Below are 19,652 nucleotides of genomic sequence, written 5' to 3' on the forward strand. Positions count from 1 at the left end.
ATCGTCCACTAGGACTCTAAGGTCCCTCTCTCCAGGACCTTACCCTAGCAGGCTTCCTCAAGGAAGCGTTTTTGCAATATTCATCAGCAGTAGAGGATGGTCCTGGACTTATGTCCACAGTTGAGGCCAAATTTTCTGTCCCTAAGCAAGACGATTAAGTGAATTTCATTACAGCCAGAAATTTGTCAAGTGGGTTTTGCCCCGTGTTACGACTTCTCCCTCCATGTTCGTTAAGCGAATTACCGCCTTTGTTCCATTAGTAACATGGTCATTAAGTGAATCTGGCTTCCCCATGGACTTTGCTTGTCATAAAAAGGGGATCACGTGACCCCAGGATGCTGCAACTGACATCAACCGGAGTCAGTTCCCAGGCGTCTTCATTTTGATCACGTGACCATGGGGAATGCTGCCCCGGTCGTAAGTGTGAAACGTGATCGTAAGACCCTTTTTCCAGTGACGACGTAACTTTGAACGGTCACTAAACAAACTCCTGTAAGTCCAGGATTATCTGCACATCCAGTTCTTCAAAGTTCGGTCCCAGTGGTGGGATTCAACCGGCTCAGACCGGTTCGGGAGAACCGGTTGTTGGAGTATGTGAAGCCCATATGGATTTCAGCCCCCAATGTTGTCTTCTCATCCTTGAAACTGTAGTCTGGCTTTTTAAAGACGACAAGAAGCGTCATTTCTGGCAGGGAGAAAGTTATTTTCCTTGTCCTGTTTTTCTCATTCTCTTCCCCTCCCTGCTATGCGAAACCGATAAACTGGGAGAGATATTTTTTTTTTATCTGCAGATCGCTGGGAGGCAGGCGTGCCAGTCGGAATTCACTTCCTTATTATTATTATTATTTCAACCTGGAGGGTGTGTACTGTGCACGATTTCAAATTATGCCACCTTATCTTGACATTTTGCGGGGCCCCGCGTTGATGTATCTGATCAAAATGGTGTGTGTGTGTAGCTCCCCCCCCCCACTTCTCTTGGAGACGTGTCATCCAGATAACTTGCAGGAGATCAAAGTTAGTGTTCTCTCTCTCTCTCTCTCTCTCTCTCTCTCTCTCTCTCTCTCTCTCTCTCTCTCTCTCCCCTTTCTCCAAAGGGAAAAAAAAAACGAAAGAAAGAGAAAAAAAATAGCTGGGAGCATCGACAGCTTTCACGATTCTTAACCAGACGATCCCATTTGCCGGCAGAGAGTAGCTTGGGGGGTGAAAGAATCTGGCAGGATTTCTCTGATGGTCCTCTCTCAAATTTCAGATCAAGAATGTGGCTTGGGGAGGGTGTCTAGCCAGGGGAGCTCTTAGCCACTGAGCTTGTCGATCAGAAGGTCGGCAGTTCTGCGGTTCGAATCCCTAGCGCCGCGTAACGGGGTGAGCTCCCGTGACTTGTCCCAGCTTCTGCCAACCTAGCAGTTCGAAAGCAGGTAAAAAATGCAAGTAGAAAAATAGGGACCACCTTTGGTGGGACGGGAACAGCGTTCCGTGCGCCTTTGGCATTGAGTCATGCTGGCCACATGACCACGGAGACGTCTTCGCACAGCGCTGGCTTTCTTTGGCTTTGAAACGGAGATGAGCACTGCCCCCTAGAGTCAGGGACAACTAGCACACATGTGCAGGGGAACTTTTACCTTTACCTCACCCAGGTCCCAGGCAGTAGTCTCTTGGTAGAGCTTGAGATGTTTGTCTAGAAAAAGAGCCCCCAACCCTTGGTATGTGGACCAGCACGGGGGCCATGGTATGCCAGAAAAAGGCCCATGCAAACAAGCGAAGTCCCATCCTTTGGATTCTTGCAGCACACGAAACCATGTCCCCTCCGGTCCACGGAAAAAAACCTCTGTCCACAGAACTGGTCCCTGGTGCCCAAAACAGTTGGAGTACGCTGGTCTAGAAGGCAAAATCAAGAGAGCGGTGTCAAAAGTTCTGTTGGGCATCTTGACCAGCTCATGTTTAGAAGACAACTGGATGCTACCTAGGTTTTTTTCTTGAAGGATCCAGGTTTGGAGGTCCTTAAGCCGGCAAGCGTCCGGGTTCCAAGTAACACCCCCAAACGAAAGAAGACTCTGAGGCTTGAAGTCCCTCAAAGTTCCATTTTATTAGAAGATGTCATATTGGCACATCTGGGAAAACCCGAATCTGAAAGCTTCCAGGTTTTTCCCCACCCAAAGGAAAGTCCAAGTCCCTTCCCCCAGCACCCACATGTCCATCACATAGTCCAATCAATGCACCGTCCCAACTGGAGATGCCTCCCAGTCCCAGCCCTCCAGGTGCAGGGCAAGACGGCCTTGACTCCCTGAGAAAGGAATGTTATTATGACTGTGTATCACCCCTGCTCCATACAATCCCCCTCTCAGTTTCCTCACAGTAGTAAATGTGGCAGGCCTGAGGGTCCCATATAAAAGATGGCCTCCAGGCCTGACACTTTGTCTGGGCAACTTGACAAGACCAGCGGTTGAGATGGCTGCTGTCTTGATTGTCCACCAGCTGCTCTCCATGAATGCAAAGGTCTTGTCCTCATCCCCATGGTCACGTGATCAAAATTCAGAGGCTTGGCAAGTGGTTCATACAGAATAGAAAAGAAATAGAAAAGAATGCAGAAGAGAACAGAACAGAAAATAGAGAATAGCATAGCATAGCATAGCATAGAATGCAAAATTCCAAGAGTTGGGAGGGACCTTGGAGTTCATCTAGTCCCACCTCCTGCTTAGGCAGGAAACCCTACAACACTTCAGACAAATGGTTATCTAATCTCTTCTTAAAAACTTCCAGCATTTACAACTTCTGCAGGCAGGTTGTTCCACTGATGAATTGTTCTGACTGTTAGGAAATTTCTCCTTAGTTCTAAGTTGTTTCTGTCCTTGATTAGTTTTCACCCATTGCTTCTTGTCCTGCCTTCAGCTCCTTTGGAGAATAGCTTGACTGCTTCTTCTTTGGGGCAGCCCCTGAGATATTTGAAGACTGTTATCCTGTCTCCCCTAGTCCTTCTTTTCATCAGACTAGATATATCCAATTCCTGCAACTGTTCTTCATATGTTTAAGCCTCCAGGCCCTTAATCATCCTATGATCGCTACCGTGTCCCAGGGTCATGTGATGTGATCCTCTTTTACGACTTTCTGACAAACCAGGGGACACCAGATTCATTTAACAACCAGGTTACTACCTTACCATCTGCAGCGATTCATGTAAAAGGGAAAACTCGCTTAATAAATGCCTCACTTAATGATAAGAAATTGTGGACTCCATTACGGTCGTAACGTTGAGTGCATTTTCCTGCTTCAATCTCTTGATTTTTGTGTCCAAGGGGCAGCAGCAACGTTGGTTGGGCTGAAAAGGGTCCTAATGTAGATCCTGTGGTGGTCCGCCAGCAGCCTGCGGAGCTGGCAGCAGAGTCGGACAGTGAGGAGGCTGGGGAGGAACATGGGCCAGTCCTGGAGTCTGGGGAAGGCTCGGACGAGGGCTCTGCGTCAGAGGCAGAGATGGACCCAGAGCCATCTGGGAGTTATGTGTGGACTCCAGAGCCTCCAGAGTTGGACCTCAGTGAGGCAGAGGAACAGGGGGAGCCTGTTCCCAATGCACGCATGCGCAGAGCTGCCAGAAGGCAAGAACAGTTAAAATGAAAGGGACGACTCAGGAGCAAGGCTTGGAGATGATTCACCCCTCCCATAAGACATAAAGGAGGAACAAAGGCATGTGAGCCTTTGCAGGAAGCAACTTTGTTCGTTCTGGTTGGTTTAAATTCTGCAGCTCTGTTTTGGCTCTGTGCTCCGTGTGGCCTTGCAAGGCTAATTTTTGGGACTCATTGTGTGCTTTTACTGTATCAGGAAGCCTAGGTCAGAGCAGATCCCAGCAAGAGGACCCATTCCAGCCAGACTTCAAAATGTAGAGATTTTGTAAGCCCAATGTCCGTTCAAACTGTCTCTCGATCTTGGCACTTGTTTGTTTGTGCCCGGATCAAGAGACCATTTTGGTCCGGACATTTGGCTAACAAAACCTCTGCATTTTGAAGTCTGGCTGGAATGGATTCCATATTTTGTTTGTTTTATTTATATAATGTTCAATTTCTCTCAGCCAGCGTGTGATCTGGGTACTATTATTTTTAAACAATCACAATCCACATATTATAGTAATATAATAACAGGGACGCGGTGGCTCAAGAGGCTAAGACACTGAGCTTATCGATCGAAAGGTCGACAGTTCAGCAGTTCGAATCCCTGATGCTGCCGTGTAACAGGATGAGCTCCTGTTACTTGTCCCAGCTTCTGCCAACCTAGCAGTTCGAAAGCACATAAAAAATGCAAGTAGAAAAAATAGGGACCACCTTTGGTGGGAAGTGAACAACGTTCCGTGCGCCTTTGGCGTTGAGTCATGCCGGCCACATGACCATGGAGACGTCTTCAGACAGCGCTGGCTCTTTGGCTTTGAAACGGAGATGAGCACCGCCCTCTAGAGTCGGGAACGACTAGCACTTATGTGCGAGGGGAACCTTCACCTTTAATGTAATAACAATAATACTTAAGATCATCTTCTTTAACAACTCTCCACATTTAACATTTCCTCTTCTTATATCTCCTCCTTTCTAACTTCTGTTTCTGTTGTGTAGCCATTGATAAAAAAACATCCCATATCAAAAAATATTCAGTTTCTTCTTTATCCTTAATAGCGAGTGTTAATCTATTCATTTCTGCGCATGCTAATATTTATTTAATTACATTCCCCTCTGACGGGATCTCATCATTTTCCCATTGCTGTTCAAATACAATTCTACTTGCGCTTAGTATATGCAAAATCAGATATATAGACTTTTCATCGTATTTTTCCGGTATAATGCCCAACAAAAATATCTCTGGTTTCAAGTCTTATGTGTTGTTTTGTCATTTTTTTCCCCAACCAAGTGTGTATTTTCATCCAATATTTTTTACCACATGTGATAGTATGAACCAGATAATTGATTACACTTCCAAGATTTAGGGTTAGGGTATAATGTATAATCTATCTTTATACATTTTGGCCAGTCTTGCCGGTGCGAAATGCCATCTATAAAACATTTTATACAAATTTTCTTTATATGCACTTGACATAGTCAATTTAATATTTCTATCCCATAGTTTCTGCCATTTATCTAATTTTATTCTGCCAGTCTTCCTGAGACCTCTTCTGCCTCCCTCACCCTTCAAACCAGTGGTGAAAGTCAAATTTTTATACTACCAGTTCTGTGGGCGTGGCTTGATGGGCGTGGCATGGGAAGGATATTGCAAAATTCCTATTCCCACCTCACTCCAGGAGAAGGATACTTCAAAATCTCCATTCCCACCCAATCCAGGGGGAAGGATATTGCAAAATCCCCATTCCCACCCCACTCCAGGGGGAATACTGCAAAATCCCCATTCCCACCCCACTCCAGGGGGAAGGATACTGCAAACTCCTCATTCCCACCCCACTCCGGGGGAAGGATATTGCAAACTACCCATTTCCAGCCCACTCCAGGGGGAAGGATACTTGAAAATCTCCATTCCCACCCCACTCCGGGGGAGGATACTGCAAACTCCCCATTCCCATCCCACTCCAGGGGAAGGATATTGCAAACTCCCCATTCCCACCCCACTCCTGGGGCAAGGATACTGCAAAATCTCCATTCCCACCCCACTTTTGCAAACTTCCCATTCCCACCGCACTCCAGGGTGGATACTGCAAACTCCTCATTCCCACCCCACTCCTGGGGGAAGGATACTGTAAAAAGCCAGAGGTGGCATTTGCCGGTTCTCCAAACTACTCAAAATTTCCGCGACCGGTTCTCCAGAACCTGTCGGAACCTGCTGGATTTCACCCCCTGCTTCAAACTCCTTTCGTTCCAGATGGCAGCCCTTCAGAGCCCTTTCTACGGCGATAAAATGAACCTTTTCTCCCTCTGCCAGAAGATCGAACAGTGCGATTACCCACCTCTGCCAACCGAACATTACTCCGAGAAGGTAAGATGCTGGCCAAAGCACAGACCTCCTGCCTACTACTGAAGCCTCGATAGGGAGGGGAAGGGAAGCAAAGAGAAGCTTTCAATGTCACGCCAGGAAAAATAATAATTTCCTGTTGGATTTTCAAAGCTGGGTGCAAATTGTCGGCTGGGGCGGGCCGTTGGAAGCAGGAGGGTTTCGAAGATGCCCGGGAGAGGAGGAGAGGGTACGGGTGTGTGTGTGTGTGTGTGTGTGTGTGTGTGTGTGTGGCTTCCTGACTTGGGTTCCTTTCCCAGGTGTGTTGCCTAGCGTGGCTGGTCATCAGCTACGGTCTGGGGAGTTTTGATATCTAACATAATCTCATTACATTTTTTGGATCATTTCAAGGCAGGAATGTCTTTTAAGGAAGTTTCAAAGAGCCCGCTTGGCTTGATCTTAATCCCTTGCGAAATGTAGCAGGTGAAAAGGGAACGCGAGGAGGAGGAGGAGGAGGAGGAGGAGGAGGAGGAGGAGGGCATGCGTGGGAGTTGGCTGTTTGCTTCTTCTCTGTGCCCAGCACAAACAAACCAAAAAGCAGAACCAGTTTAAACTTGGCAAGGCCAAAGGGGGTTGAGATGGCTGCTTCTTTGCAAGTCCACCAGCTGCTCTCCATAAATGCAGGGGTATTCTTTTCAGGATCCTATACCCAATAGGCCTAGCCTGTTGGGAAAACCAGGATCTGCCAGGATAGCTGGTGCACAATCCAGATTGTCTCTAGAGGAAAGAGAAAAGACAGGAAAGGGGGTGTGTGTGTGTGTGTGTCACATTATTTTCCAAAGCACCAGAAGGGAGGAGGACAAGAAGTAATGGACGCAAACTAATCAAAGAGAGAAGCAACCTGGGATTAAGGAGAAACTTCCTAACAGTGAAGACAATGAACCAATGGAACAGCTGGCCACCAGAAATTGTGGACGCTCCATCACTGGAGGTTTTTAAGAAGAGACTAGATAATCACTTATCTGAGATGGTATAGGTTCTCCTGCTTGACGAGGGGGCTGGACTAGAAGACCTCCAAGGTCCCTTCCAGCTTTTATTCTATTCTATTCTATTCTATTCATATTATTCTATTCTATTCTATTTTCTATTCTATTCATATTATTTTATTCTATTCTATTCTATTCTATTCTATTCATGTTTTATTCTATTTTCTATTCTTTTCTATTCAAATTATTCTATTCAAACTATTCTATTCTATTCAAATTTTTCTATTCTATTCAAATTATTCTGTTCTATTTTTTATTCTATTCATATTCTATGCTATTTATATTCTATTTTATTCTTCTAATTTCTATTCTATTCATATTCTATTATTCTATTTTCTATTCTATTCTATTTTCTATTCTATTCATATTATTCTATGCTATTCATATTTTTTTATTTTACTTTTAAAAGCATTTAAAGGTTTTTTAAAAAAGGCTCTGACGATCACAGCTGAGCTGCCTGATCATCAGTCACTTTTTTTTTTACTTTTAAAAGCATTTTTTACAACCTACACAGCTGAATAGATTGTAAAAAAATTGCTTTTAAAAGTAAAAACAAAAAGCACGCGCCACAGCTGATTACCCACCCACTCCTCGCCTCCTTTTTTTTTTTGCATTTATATCCCGCCCTTCTCCGAAGACTCAGGGCGACTTACACTGTGTCAAGCAATAGTCTTCATCCATTTGTATATTATATACAAAGTCAACTTTTATTGCCCCCAACAATCTGGGTCCTCATTTTACCTACCTTATAAAGGATGGAAGGCTGAGTCAACCTTGGGCCTGGTGGGACTTGAACTTCCAATAATTGCAAGCAGCTGCTGTTAATAACAGACTGCTGTTGAGCCACCAGAGGCCGTCCTTTTGGTGTGCACTGCGTTCGCACACCTCACATTTGGTGTGTGGTGCGCATGTGCGCGCACAGCGCACAGGCGCAACCAGCGAACCGATAGTAAACCGGTTCTGATTTCAACCCTGGTTCCAGGTGTGGCCTTACTAAGGGGGTTTGATAATGCGGTACTGACACGTCACGCCATCTTGACTCTGTGCCTTCAAACCCAGGCGATTTGAGCGGCAGGTGTCGAACAAGGCCACCAGGTTGACCCTCTTGACAGCTCCATCCAAATTGCCCTGGGGCCAATCCTCTCCCCCTCCTGCCCTCGGTCGTCCTAGGCCGTTTGCCTCCCCCTGGAAAGCGATGCTCCATCCACCAGGCCTGGATGTGGGACAGCCGTCTTTCTAATTACGGTTAAAATAATTACCTCTCTGGCTGCTGAGAGGTTGTGGGGGGGGAGAGATAGAAGATCAAGCGGTCCACGGCTGTTTTTCCTCGGTGCCACAGGGTATACATGCCACTTCCCGGGGCTTGTAATTAAAAGCGCCCGGGTCTTTCAAGTACAAAATGAAAAGAGCCAGAGGGAGGTGGGGGGGCAGTTCTCCGCCCGCTGATTATGCGAGCGAAGGAGCAAGTGGGTCACCGCGGGGCAGGTTGTCCATCTCAAGTAGCTTCCCAGGGCCAGAAGCAAACTCTTTGCAGGAAGAAGTTTCCGGAGAACGAGTTGGCTCCGTCGGAAGAAGCCGGGGAAACATCTGACTCTTCTTCCTGACCGTCCCACTGTGTGGCTGGCTCTTGCCCGATATGTCAGTGTTCCGGGGGGGGGGACCCCAACTCCAAGTAAAAACTCCAAAGCAACCATCTTTCAAAGTTCTATTTACTAGGATAGGTAAACTGGCACATCTGGGAAAACCCAAATCTGAGAGGTTTGGGTTTTCTCTCAGTAAATCCAAACCCCCCAAACCATCCCCTGCACCCATCAGTCCATCACATGCTCCAATCGCCATCCGTCCCATCTCGAGACAGCACTCTGACCTCTCCTCCTCCAGATGCAGGATCGGCCTGATCTTGACCGACAGGAAGGATGCGATTATGTCTAACGACAACCCCTATACTAAATCCCCCCCCACCTCCAACTTTCCCACACAGGAGAAAGTAGCAGCACGGAAGCTTCCGGTCTAATATGGCTTCCAAAGCTGACACAATAACTATCTGGGAAACGGCCAAAAGTCCCATCTTGAATCCCGCCAGACAAGCCAGACAAGCATTCCTTGGGTTGAAGGACCTCTGCTGGGTGTTCTCCAGGCTCCCTTCTGGAAAATGTCATTTGGGGGGGGGATGGATGGAGGAATGGATAGATAGATAGAGATAGAGGGATGGAGAGAGAGAGAGAGAGAGAGGGATGGAGGGATGGATAGATAGAGAGATAGAGATAGAGGGATGGATGGATGGAGAGAGAGAGAAGGATGGATGGATGGATGGATGGATGGATGGATGGATGGATGGATGGATGGATGGATGGAGAGAGAGAGAGAGGGAGGGATGGAGAGGGGGATGGATAGAGAGAGAGAAGGATGGAGGGATGGATAGAGAGAGAGGGGGATGGATGGAGAGAGAGAGAGAGGGATGGAGGGATGGATAGATAGAGGGATGGATGGAGAGAGGGATGGAGGGATGGAGAGAGAGAGAGGGATGGAGGGATGGAGAGAGAGAGGGAGAGAAGGATGGAGGGATGGAGGGATGGATAGATAAAGAGAGAGGGATGGATGGAGAGAGAGAGAGGGAGAGAAGGATGGAGGGATGGAGGGATGGATAGATAAAGAGATAGAGATAGAGGGATGGATGGAGAGAGAAGGATGGATGGATAGAGAGAGAGAGAGAGGGATGGATGGATGAAGGGATTGATAGATAAAGAGATAGAGATAGAGAGATGGATGGATGGAGAGAGAGAGAGAGAAGGATGGATGGATAAAGAAATAGAGATAGAGAGATGGATGGAGAGAGAGAGAGGGAGAGAAGGATGGATGGATGAAGGGATGGATAGATAAAGAGATAGAGATAGAGGGATGGATGGATGGAGAGAGAGAGAGAGGGAGAGAGATTAAATCAGTGATGGCGAACCTTTTTGGCACCCAGTGCCCAAACCGCGACGCTTGTGCATGCATGTGTATGTGCCAGAGTGCCAGAAACCTGAAGACCAGCTGGTCGGTGCGCACATGCCTGTTTTTGGGCCATTTTCAGGCCTTTTTTTGGCTGTTTTCAGGCTGTTTTCCAGCGCTCTGGCACCCGCAAAGACCAGCTGCCCGGCACCAAAAGCCAGAAGAGCAGCTGGTGACGGGGCACATGCCCACAGAGAGGCTCTGCGTGCCACCTCTGGCACATGTGATAATCACGGGATTAGATAGCTAGACAGACAGACATAGGAATATATAGATAGCCATAGCCCTTAGACTTATATACTATTTCATAGTGCTTTCACAGCCCTCTCTAAGCGGTTTACAGAGTCAGCCTATTGTCCCCCAACAATCTGGGTCCTCATTTTACTGACCTCAGAAGGACAGAAGGCTGAGTCAATTTTGAGCCAGTCAGGGTTGAACTCTTGGCTGTGGGCAGAGTTAGCCGGCAATGCTGCATTCTAACCACTGTGCCACTATGGCAGATAGATAGATAGATAGATAGATAGATAGATAGATAGATAGATAGATAGATAGATAGATAGATAGATAGATAGATAGATAGATAGATAGATAGATAGATAGATAGATAGATAGATACCGCAGAATATAGATAGATATTATGGTAGAGAGAGAGAGAGATACTGTGATAGATAGCTAGATGATAGATAGATAGATACTGCAGAAGATAGATAGATAGATAGATAGATAGATAGATAGATAGATAGATAGATAGATAGATAGATAGATAGATAGATAGATAGAAGATAATTATTTATTGGCCAAGTGTGATCAGACACACAAAGAATTTGTCTCCGGTGCAGAAGCTCTCAGTGCATCAAGTCATCAATCATGATCATAATCACAAAATACAATCACCATAAATCACAGAGAGACAACACTCAGTGATAGTCATCCGATACTAAATAAGCAATCAACAATAAATCGTAAGAGACAAGCAACAAAGTGATAAGTCAGAAGCAGCTAAGGAACTAGGTAGTAGGAAAGATGAAAAAAGATAATAGCAGCGCAGCCCTACTGTGTACCTTGAAATCCGAGGGCACAAAACATTCGTTGTGAGAATTAGTTGGTTAGCAGAGTGATGGTATGGAGGAAGAAACTGTCCCTGGGTCTAGTTATTTTGGCGTGCAATGTCCTTTAGCGTCATCTTGAGAGTTGATGTCCAGGATGTGGTGGGTCCCTAGATATTTTCATGGTCCTCCTTCCGGCTCGTGCAGTATATGATTCCTCAGTGGGAGGCAGGATGGTTGCAGTCCTAAATGTCCATTGAAGTCTGCGTCTGTCTTCTTTGGTTGCTGTGCCAAACCAGATGGTTACAGAGCTGCAAATGACAAACTCAATAATTCCTGGAAAAAGTGCAGCGAAAAGCAACCAGGATTATGAGGGGACTGGAGGCTCAAACATACGATGGACGGTTGCAGGAACTGGGCCTGGCTAGTCTAGTGACGAGAAGAGAAGGACCAGGGGAGACAGGAGAGCATCTTCCAATATCTGAGGGGCTGCCACAGAGAGGAGAAGGGGGGGGTCAAGCTATTTTCCAAAGCACCCGAAGACCAAACAAGGAACAATGGATGGAAACTGAACAAGGAGAGATTCAACTTGGAAATAAGGAGGAATTTTCTGACAGTGTGAACAATCAACACAGGGCTGTCAAAGTTGATTTCATTGAGGGCCACATGAGGGTTGTGTTTGACTTTGAGGGATGCGGGGGGGGGACGTGGCTGGAATAGGCATGGCCACCTCAACATCACTTGTTGAGGCTCCACTTTCAGCTGTGATGGCCTCCTGCAGCTCTCTGCCAGCAAAAACGGAGCCCAGGGAAGTTGTGCATGGCCTGTCCCAGCTCCGTTTTCAGCTGCGACAGCCTCTCCCCCGAGCTCCGTTATTGCTAGCCGAGGGCCGCAGGAGGCTGTCGCAGCTGAAAACAGAGCCTGGGAGGTCAACGTGCAGCCCTCCCAAGCTCCATTTTCGCTGGCAAAGGCACCACGGGCCAGTCCGTCGCTGTTTCCAGGATGGCCCGGCGGGCCAGATCCTGTCGATTGTACTGTTCTCTCCTGTTGATTGTACCGTTGTTGTGGCTTCCTCCACATCTGGATGGTCCAGATCAAACTGGATTTCTTCGAGGGCCGGATCAGCATTGTAGTTCTCCGTGGGCCGGTGGGTGAGGAATGAGGGCGAGACGGGACGGGACAGACGCCTCTTGCAATACTTTACCAGCCAAAAAGGGGCGTGTGGGGGCCGCGCATGCCCCCCACATCTTGTTTTCTCCCTCCACGGCCTGCAGCATTCTGCAGGCGGAAAACGGGCCTCCCAAGGCCCCTGTGCTGTCCATTTTCGGCTGGCAGAGTGTTGATGGAAGCAGAAAATGTGCCGCACAGGGGCCCTGCACGGCCAATTTTTTGCAGCAGAGGCACCATAGGCTGGTCCTTTGATATCCTCAGCCGAGCCCCGCGGGCCAGATTTAAGCATCATCCCGCAGGCCTTGAATTTGACAGCCCTGGTCCAAATGGACGGACAGTTGTGCGAGTTGTGTGTGTTCACCCCCCCCTTTCTTTCCTTCCTCACAGTTGCGGGAGCTGGTCAGCATGTGTATCTACCCGGATCCAGACCAGAGGCCCGATATTGGTTACGTGCACCAGCTAGCGAAACAGATGCACCTCTGGACGTCCAGCACTTGAAGCGCGTGGCTCCGCGTCCTGCGAGGAGAACCGTTCCCGGCTTAGTCTTACTTAACTTCTGTCTCAGACGAAACCAAGCGGTGCCTCATTGAACTCAAAAGCAGCTTTTGAGTTTGAGTTGAGCCGCCTTTAGGGAGATCCTTCCATGATTTCTGTACAGGTGCCCAGCGGGTGGATCTGATCTCAGCCACGGCTGTGCGATGCGGCGGCCAGCGTTGGGTTGAGTTGCCTCTTCCGAAACCGGATAAAATGTTACCGATGTAGATCTCGTGGTTTTTTGTTTTTTTTAAAAAGATCTTTTCTTCAAACTGTTTGTGTGTAATCTTAGGCTTTGTAGCAAGGGTTTCTGGTTGGTGTATTTTTGACATACCCCTTGTATGTTTAACGAATCTGAAATATCGGGGAAATGAATTCCTTTGGGAAAATCACTTTAATCCTAACGTTAAGAATCGCAATACATTATTTTTATTTTTGGGGGGCGGGATGGGGGAAGGTGTAATGTGTATAACTGCTACTTTGCTTCTTCTAGCAGTGGTTATTAGCAAGTTCAGATTTCAAGTTCGTGTATTTTTAAAAACAAACAAAAACAAACAGGACATCTGACCTGTGTTTTTTTAATTTTCCTTCATATTTTCCACCGTTGCAAGAAAGCGGTATGGAGGAGGAGGAGCTGGCGGTGGCTGAATTTTTTTTCTTTTTCAACCAAACCTTACAATGATTTATTTTGCAGTGTGTGTTGTCAACTCTGGCTGCTCAGACCGGGGTGGGCTTTCAAATCAAAGGGGAATGTCATCGTGTTTTGTCACATTTTTTTTTTCTGGTTCGAGATTTGCCAAGTCCACCGCGGTGACTCCGTAGCCTGGTGAGCGGTTTGACTACAGGCACTGAGGTACCATTCTGTAAAGCCCATCTCTAGCCAGGGTTGAACCCCCTAAAATTCAGGGCACCCCCACGGGCCTCGAAACCAAGATAAGTCCGGAGGAAAATGGCTTTGAATTCCCAGCACGATGGCCTGCATTTTTTTTTTTACTGTGAAAACTCATTTACCAATGTGAATACTTTTTAAACAAGCTGATCTGAAGGAAAACAAAACCAAAAACACGCAGACTTAAGTGTTTCGGAGATGTTAAGGCTTAAGGCTTTTTTTTTATTATTTGAAGGAGCCTTAACTCTGGGACCGCCATGCCTTGCAACCAGGATTTTGGGGGCCCTGCCTCGGGAGAGGAAGGGGTAGTCGTCATAAGCTTTTTCTGCAGGCCACTTTTTAGAGGAGGAGGAAGTGGAAGAAACGGCCAAAAAAAAAAGATTTTATCTCCTGGAAAGAAGATTAAAGATACCTCTCTACTGGCAGGGTTTTTGCATCTCCAGGGTCTTTGAAAAAGCAAATTAAGTCACCGGTTTGAGACAAAGGGTTTTAAGAAGGGCTGTCAAACTGCGAGGCAGGGTAGGTGGGATACGGGGGTGACCAGAGGACCCAGGAACAGTTTCTCGTGAAGACCCTACAAACCGGCTCTCAACTGCTGAAGCTGCTTCTGCCGAAAAGTTTCCTTCGCTCTGCAGGTGAAAATTTTTGGGGTGGGGGTGGGAACGCTACCTAGTCTTGGGGATAACAACTTTGGAAATGTTTTGGGCTGTTAGGGGATTTCGGAAACATAGATTGCTCGGCTCCACCTGACTGCGCGCGTGCTCTCTCTCGTGCGCCGTTAAGGCCTCCTCTTAGCGCTTAAGTCGTCATTCTTTTGACGAGGGGGGGTGAAGGCAACTCTGCATTTTTAGGCAAGATTTAAAACGATTTACCAAATAAAAATTTCCTTTGTAAAAAGAAAACGGTCCTTGGCATTGAGTTGGCGTCGGCGAGGGGCTTAAAACTAGCACCGTTCACATTTTACTTCCCTCAGGCAGGACAGCATAGTTAAATCCAGGTAGTTCTCCAACTGACGACCCACATTTTACGTTGCTGAGCGAAGGTGGTGGTTAAGAGAGCTTGGCCCCCCTTTTTTATGACTTTTCTTGCCACCGTTAAGTGAATCACTGCAGTGGGTTAAGTGAGTGACATGGCCGTAAAGCAAATCCGGCTTCCCCAATGTCTCGGGCCTGTCGCAAGAGGGCCGCGTGACCTCTGGGATCCTGCAACCATCGCTAAGTCCACACCAATGATCAAGCGTCCGAACTCTGATCAACTGGCCCACAGGGGATGCTTGCAATGGTTGTGTAAAGCAGGGGTCTCCAACCTTGGGCCCTTTAAGACTTGTGGACTTCAACTCCCAGAGTCCCTCAGTCAGCAAAGGAACTCTGGGAGTTGAAGTCCACAAGTCTTAAAGGAACCAAGGTTGGAGACCTCTGGTGTAAAGTGTGAAAAACAGTTGTGGGTCGTTTGTTTTTTTTTTTCAGGGCTGCCGTAACTCGGAACGGTCACTAAACAAAAGGTTAAGCTGTGGATTTATTTACACAGAGAACTGGGCTATGGATTGTCCCCACGCACCAGAGCTAACTTGTGTGCTACAATGTGCAATAACTCAACTTGGAAAAGTCACTAAGCGAATACAGGACCCCCTGTATTCAAACCCGTAAATATTACATCACAACAGGTAGAGCATGATGGGCTTGGAGACTTTTCCCTGACCATCTCCAAATTCCAAGAGCAACCCATCCTGTTCCACTATTTGTTTTATTCATTCGGTTAATTGTTAACATCGCTTAAAAAAAAAAAAATTGACTCTGAAGGAATACTCTCGGTCCCCCGAACCGTGTCTCTCTGCCAGGAATCAGGACGTGTCCATAGTCTGCACCGTCTCCTCTGCCACTTCCAGTTCCAGACGGATGACTTTTTCCGACAGGACACCCGTGGTTCCCTTCTCACACCGGTATCTTCCTTGCCTGTGGAGGAGCCAAAAGGCGGCACAGTCACAAAAACTTTGTAGGTCTGAGTAACTCTTTACCAGGCTGCAGGCGTTAACGCAGCTGGCAAGCAAGACTTTTTCCCCTAGAGAGATTTAGGGAATCTTGAGGACTAGAAACACACACGGACTTTTCGTGCCTGTGGAGATTCTCCATAGGGTCGTGGTTATCCCAAAGGTTTTTTCAAAAGGCGTTTGGACTTTTTTCCCCCCTTCTCCTCGAGGGGGTTTCGCTTCTCATGCGAGAAGCTTCTTCAGTTCTAAAGGAACACGAACCCTTCCCACGCCCCCAACCGTTCAGTCAGAACGTGAGGAAGCTTCTGGGATGAGAAGCGAAACATCTTCAAGCAAAAAACAAAGGAAGCCCACTTTCCTTTTGGAAAAGCCCCATTGGCAATGTCCTTTTTTCATGCCTCTCCTTCGGGAGCCTTCGCAACCACTGTGGGAGGAAAGGGGCTTTTCCCCTCGCAAGGCGACGGGGGCCGCCAAAGGTTTTGCAAGGCGGGTCACGAAAAAAGGGCGGGTTGATACCCCTGCAAACATTTTCAGCAGCGGTGGATTTCACAATCTATCACTGGTTTGCTGCGTGCGCTTGCTTCACATGTACTTTGCTTCTGTGCGTGCTTTGCACACATGCGCCCGGCATGCCTGCATCTTCAGCTCTGACTGGATGGTGGGAAGGATTTATGTTCCATCAGAACTGAAGAAGCTTTTTTTGCATGAGAAGCAAAAGGTCTTCAAAGGAAACACAAGGAAGTCCAGTCGCCTCTTGAAAACAAGAATGACCGAGAATCTCCATAGACGTTTGCAGGCTACCTTATACAGCGAATCCTTGAGTTACGACCACAATTGAGCCCAACGTTGATGTTGCTAAGCGAGACATTTCTTAAGTGAGTTTTGCCCCCATTTTACAACTTGCCTCGCCACAGTGGTTAAGCGAATCACGGCATCTGTTAAGTTAGGAACATGGTCGTTAAGTGAATCTAGCTTCCCCCTTTTGCGAAGGTCGCAAAAGCAGATCGCGTGACCCCAGGGCGCAGCAACGGTCATAAATATGAACCGGTTGCCAACAATCTGAATTTTGACCACGTGGGGATGCTGCAATGGTTGTAAGTGTGAAAAATGGTCGTAAGTCACTTTTTTTCAGTGCCGTTGTAAGTCAAGGGCTATCTATGTCAGGGGTCTTCAACCTTGGCAACTTTAAGCCTGGCGGACTTCAACTCCCAGAATTCCCCAGCCAGCAAAGCAAAGCTGGCTGGGGGAATTCTGGGAGTTGAAGTCCGCCAGGCTTAAAGTTGCCAAGGTTGGAGACCCCTGACCTGTGGTGGTTATTGTGCTCAGGTTTCTCACCCCATTTCCAAGGCCTCCAGATTGCTGTCCCCGAGGAGGACTTTTGTAAGTTGTAACCCTAAGCACAACCCTTCTGGTCCACACACACACACACACAAAACCCACCTTTCCCCCTTTTTGTTCGGTGTGTTGTACGGACGGAGGAAGTCCAGCTTGCTCTTGTTAATGACGCAGATATCAATATTACTGCCAGAGCCCAGGTCATTAAATATGCCGGCTGCAATCGCATCTCTGACAAGCTGTTTCGCCTCTTCTTCCTGGGGGGGGGAGGGGAGGGAGGGGGAAGAGGGAGGGAAAAATAGCAATAGCACTTAATAGACTTATATACTGCTACACAGGGCTTCAGAGCCCTCTCTAAGTGGTTTACAGAGTCAGCCTCTTGCCCCCCCCCCCAACAATCTGAGTCCTCATTTTACCGACCTCGGAAGGATGGAAGGCTGAGTCAACCGTGAGCCAGCCAGGATTGAACTCTTGGCTATGGGCAGAGTTAGCCTGCAATGCTGCATTCTAACCACTGTGCCACCACAGTAGATGATAGATAGATAAATAGATAGGTAGGTAGGTATATAGATGATAGGTAGGTAGATAAATAAATGATTAATGGATGGATAGATATAGAGATATAGATGTAAATTAGGCCGGTAGATAGCTCTAGCACTTAAGACTTATATACCGCTTCACAGTGCTTTTACAGCCCTCTCTAAGCGGTTTACAGAGTCAGCCTCTTGCCCCCAACAATCTGGGTCCTCGTTTTACCGACCTTGGAAGGATGAAAGGCTGAGTCAACCTTGAGCCAGTCAGGATTGAACTCTTGGCTGTGGGCAGAGTTAGCCTGCAATGCTGCATTCTAACCACTGTGCCACTATGGCAGATAGATAGATAGATAGACAGACAGATAGATAGATGATGGATGGATAGAGATATAGATGTATATTAGGCAGATAGATAGCTGTAGCATTTAAGCCTTATATACCGCTTCACAGTGCTTTTACAGCCCTCCCTAAGCGGTTTATAGTGTCAGCCTATTACCTCCCCAACAATCTGGCTCCTCATTTTTCAACTTTGAGCTTGGTGAGATTCGAACTGCCAAATTGCAGGCAGTCGGCAGGAGTAGCCTGCAGTACTGCACTCTAACCACTGCGTCACCACGGCTCATAAAAAATTCAAGCAAAATGTAAGGAATCCAGCATTCCTCCATCTTTTAAAGCCAATAGATAGATGATAGGGATAGATAGATGGATGGATGGATGGATGGATGGATAGATAGATAGATAGATAGATAGATAGATAGATAGATAGATAGATAGATAGATAGATAGATAGATGATAGATAGATAGATAGATAGATGATAGATAGATAGATAGATAGATAGATAGATAGATAGATAGATAGATAGATAGATAGATAGATAGATAGATAGATAGAGATACATACATATATACAGGTAGTCCTCAACTTTACGACTACAATTGAGCCTGAAACTTCTGTTCTTAACCAGGATATTGGTTAAAACGAATTTTGCTCCACTTTACAACTTTTCTTGCCTCGGTTCTTAAGCGAATCACTGCAGTTGATAAGTCACCTGATTGTTAAGTGAACCTGGCTGCCTGCCCCCCCCCCCCATGGAACTTGGCTTGCCAGAAGGGTCGCAAAAGTTGGATTATACGACCCTGTGACCCCGGGGGACGCTACGACTGTCATAAATGTGAGCCAGTTGCCAAGCGTTTGGAATTTTGATCACATGATGATCATGGGTCATGTTGCAAAGGTTGAAATGGTCGTTAAGTCACAGCTTTCAGTACCATCGTAACTGTTTCCGGTCACTAAACGAACTGTTGTAAGTTGAAGGCTACCTGTAATAAGAGTGAAACCGGAAGAGAAACGAAGGCAAAGATATGGAAGAAAAGAGACCCCAGTGAAGTCGATGGATGCTTCTACAGCCACACATTAAGCTGCAATTATGCCACCCCAAAAAAAGAGGAAATCAATTTGCAGGCATTTGAATAACTGCAAAGTCCAACCGAGGGAGGGAGGAGCTCCCTCTTTCCTGGGCTGAAGAAAAAAAACAAATATGAGCCAATTTGGCATTGCTCACGCCTAAAATGATTTCCCCCCCCAAATTGCAATTAAAAAAAGCACCCCCTGTTTTTTCATTCCTATTCCCAAGGGGAACGGGGTTCACATACAAAAAAATAGGAAAATAAAACCCTGTTAAAATCTTGATTATTATTTTTTTTTTGGCCTCCTAAATCAGGGGTCTCCAACCTTGGCAACTTTAAGCCCGGTGGACTTCAAACTCCCAGCTTTGCTGGCTGGGGAATTCTGGGAGTTGAAGTCCACCGGGCTTAAAGTCGCCGAGGTTGGAGACCCCTGTCCTTAATGCCTGCAATGTGGCCGTACGAACACGAACAGTCTAAAAAGCGACTTATTACATCAGCACCCGCTACACCAGAGACGTCCGACTTGATTTCATTGAGGGCCGCATCAGGGTTAGGGTTGACCTGGAGGGGGGGTGCAGATGGGCATTGCTCGGGTGATCGCAGCCGACTAGGTGGTCGGGGCCAGCTTGACGTTGCTAGTGTCGGGGGGGAGGGGGGCGCCTATGGCGGGAGGGTGGGGGGTGGGAGGGATCCATTGTCTCCAGCACATGCCCAGGGAGGGGGGAGGGCAGCCCCCCGCCGACTCCAGGGTGGCCCTGTGGATCTCAAGCTGACCACAGCTCATGTTGTGCCTCGCCCGTCCC

The 19,652-nt window shown here is 47.2% G+C and overlaps 2 protein-coding genes across 5 annotated transcripts in view; one reads left to right on the forward strand and one right to left on the reverse strand.

Annotated features, from left to right (window-relative positions):
* The window catches only part of NEK6 (NIMA related kinase 6), a 95,444-nt gene extending 80,956 nt beyond the window's left edge, over nucleotides 1-14,488 (forward strand). For all 4 annotated transcript variants that reach the window (XM_058159115.1, XM_058159116.1, XM_058159117.1 and 1 more), the window contains 2 exons: nucleotides 5,842-5,955; nucleotides 12,551-14,488. In XM_058159115.1, coding sequence (XP_058015098.1) covers nucleotides 5,842-5,955; nucleotides 12,551-12,661 — 225 coding nt within the window. In that variant the 3' untranslated portion in view covers nucleotides 12,662-14,488. The remainder of the gene's footprint in view (nucleotides 1-5,841; nucleotides 5,956-12,550) is intronic.
* Nucleotides 14,489-15,315: 827 nt separating this feature from the next.
* PSMB7 (proteasome 20S subunit beta 7) overlaps nucleotides 15,316-19,652 on the reverse strand; it is a 34,183-nt gene continuing 29,846 nt past the window's right edge. Inside the window, exons 7-8 of the mRNA XM_058159119.1 lie at nucleotides 17,014-17,165; nucleotides 15,316-15,538 (exon numbers count right to left, since the gene is read on the reverse strand). Of these exons, the coding sequence (XP_058015102.1) occupies nucleotides 15,427-15,538; nucleotides 17,014-17,165 (264 nt within the window). The 3' untranslated portion in view covers nucleotides 15,316-15,426. The remainder of the gene's footprint in view (nucleotides 15,539-17,013; nucleotides 17,166-19,652) is intronic.

The sequence above is a fragment of the Ahaetulla prasina genome, chromosome 16, assembly GCF_028640845.1.
Source record: "Ahaetulla prasina isolate Xishuangbanna chromosome 16, ASM2864084v1, whole genome shotgun sequence".
NCBI lineage: Eukaryota > Metazoa > Chordata > Lepidosauria > Squamata > Colubridae > Ahaetulla > Ahaetulla prasina.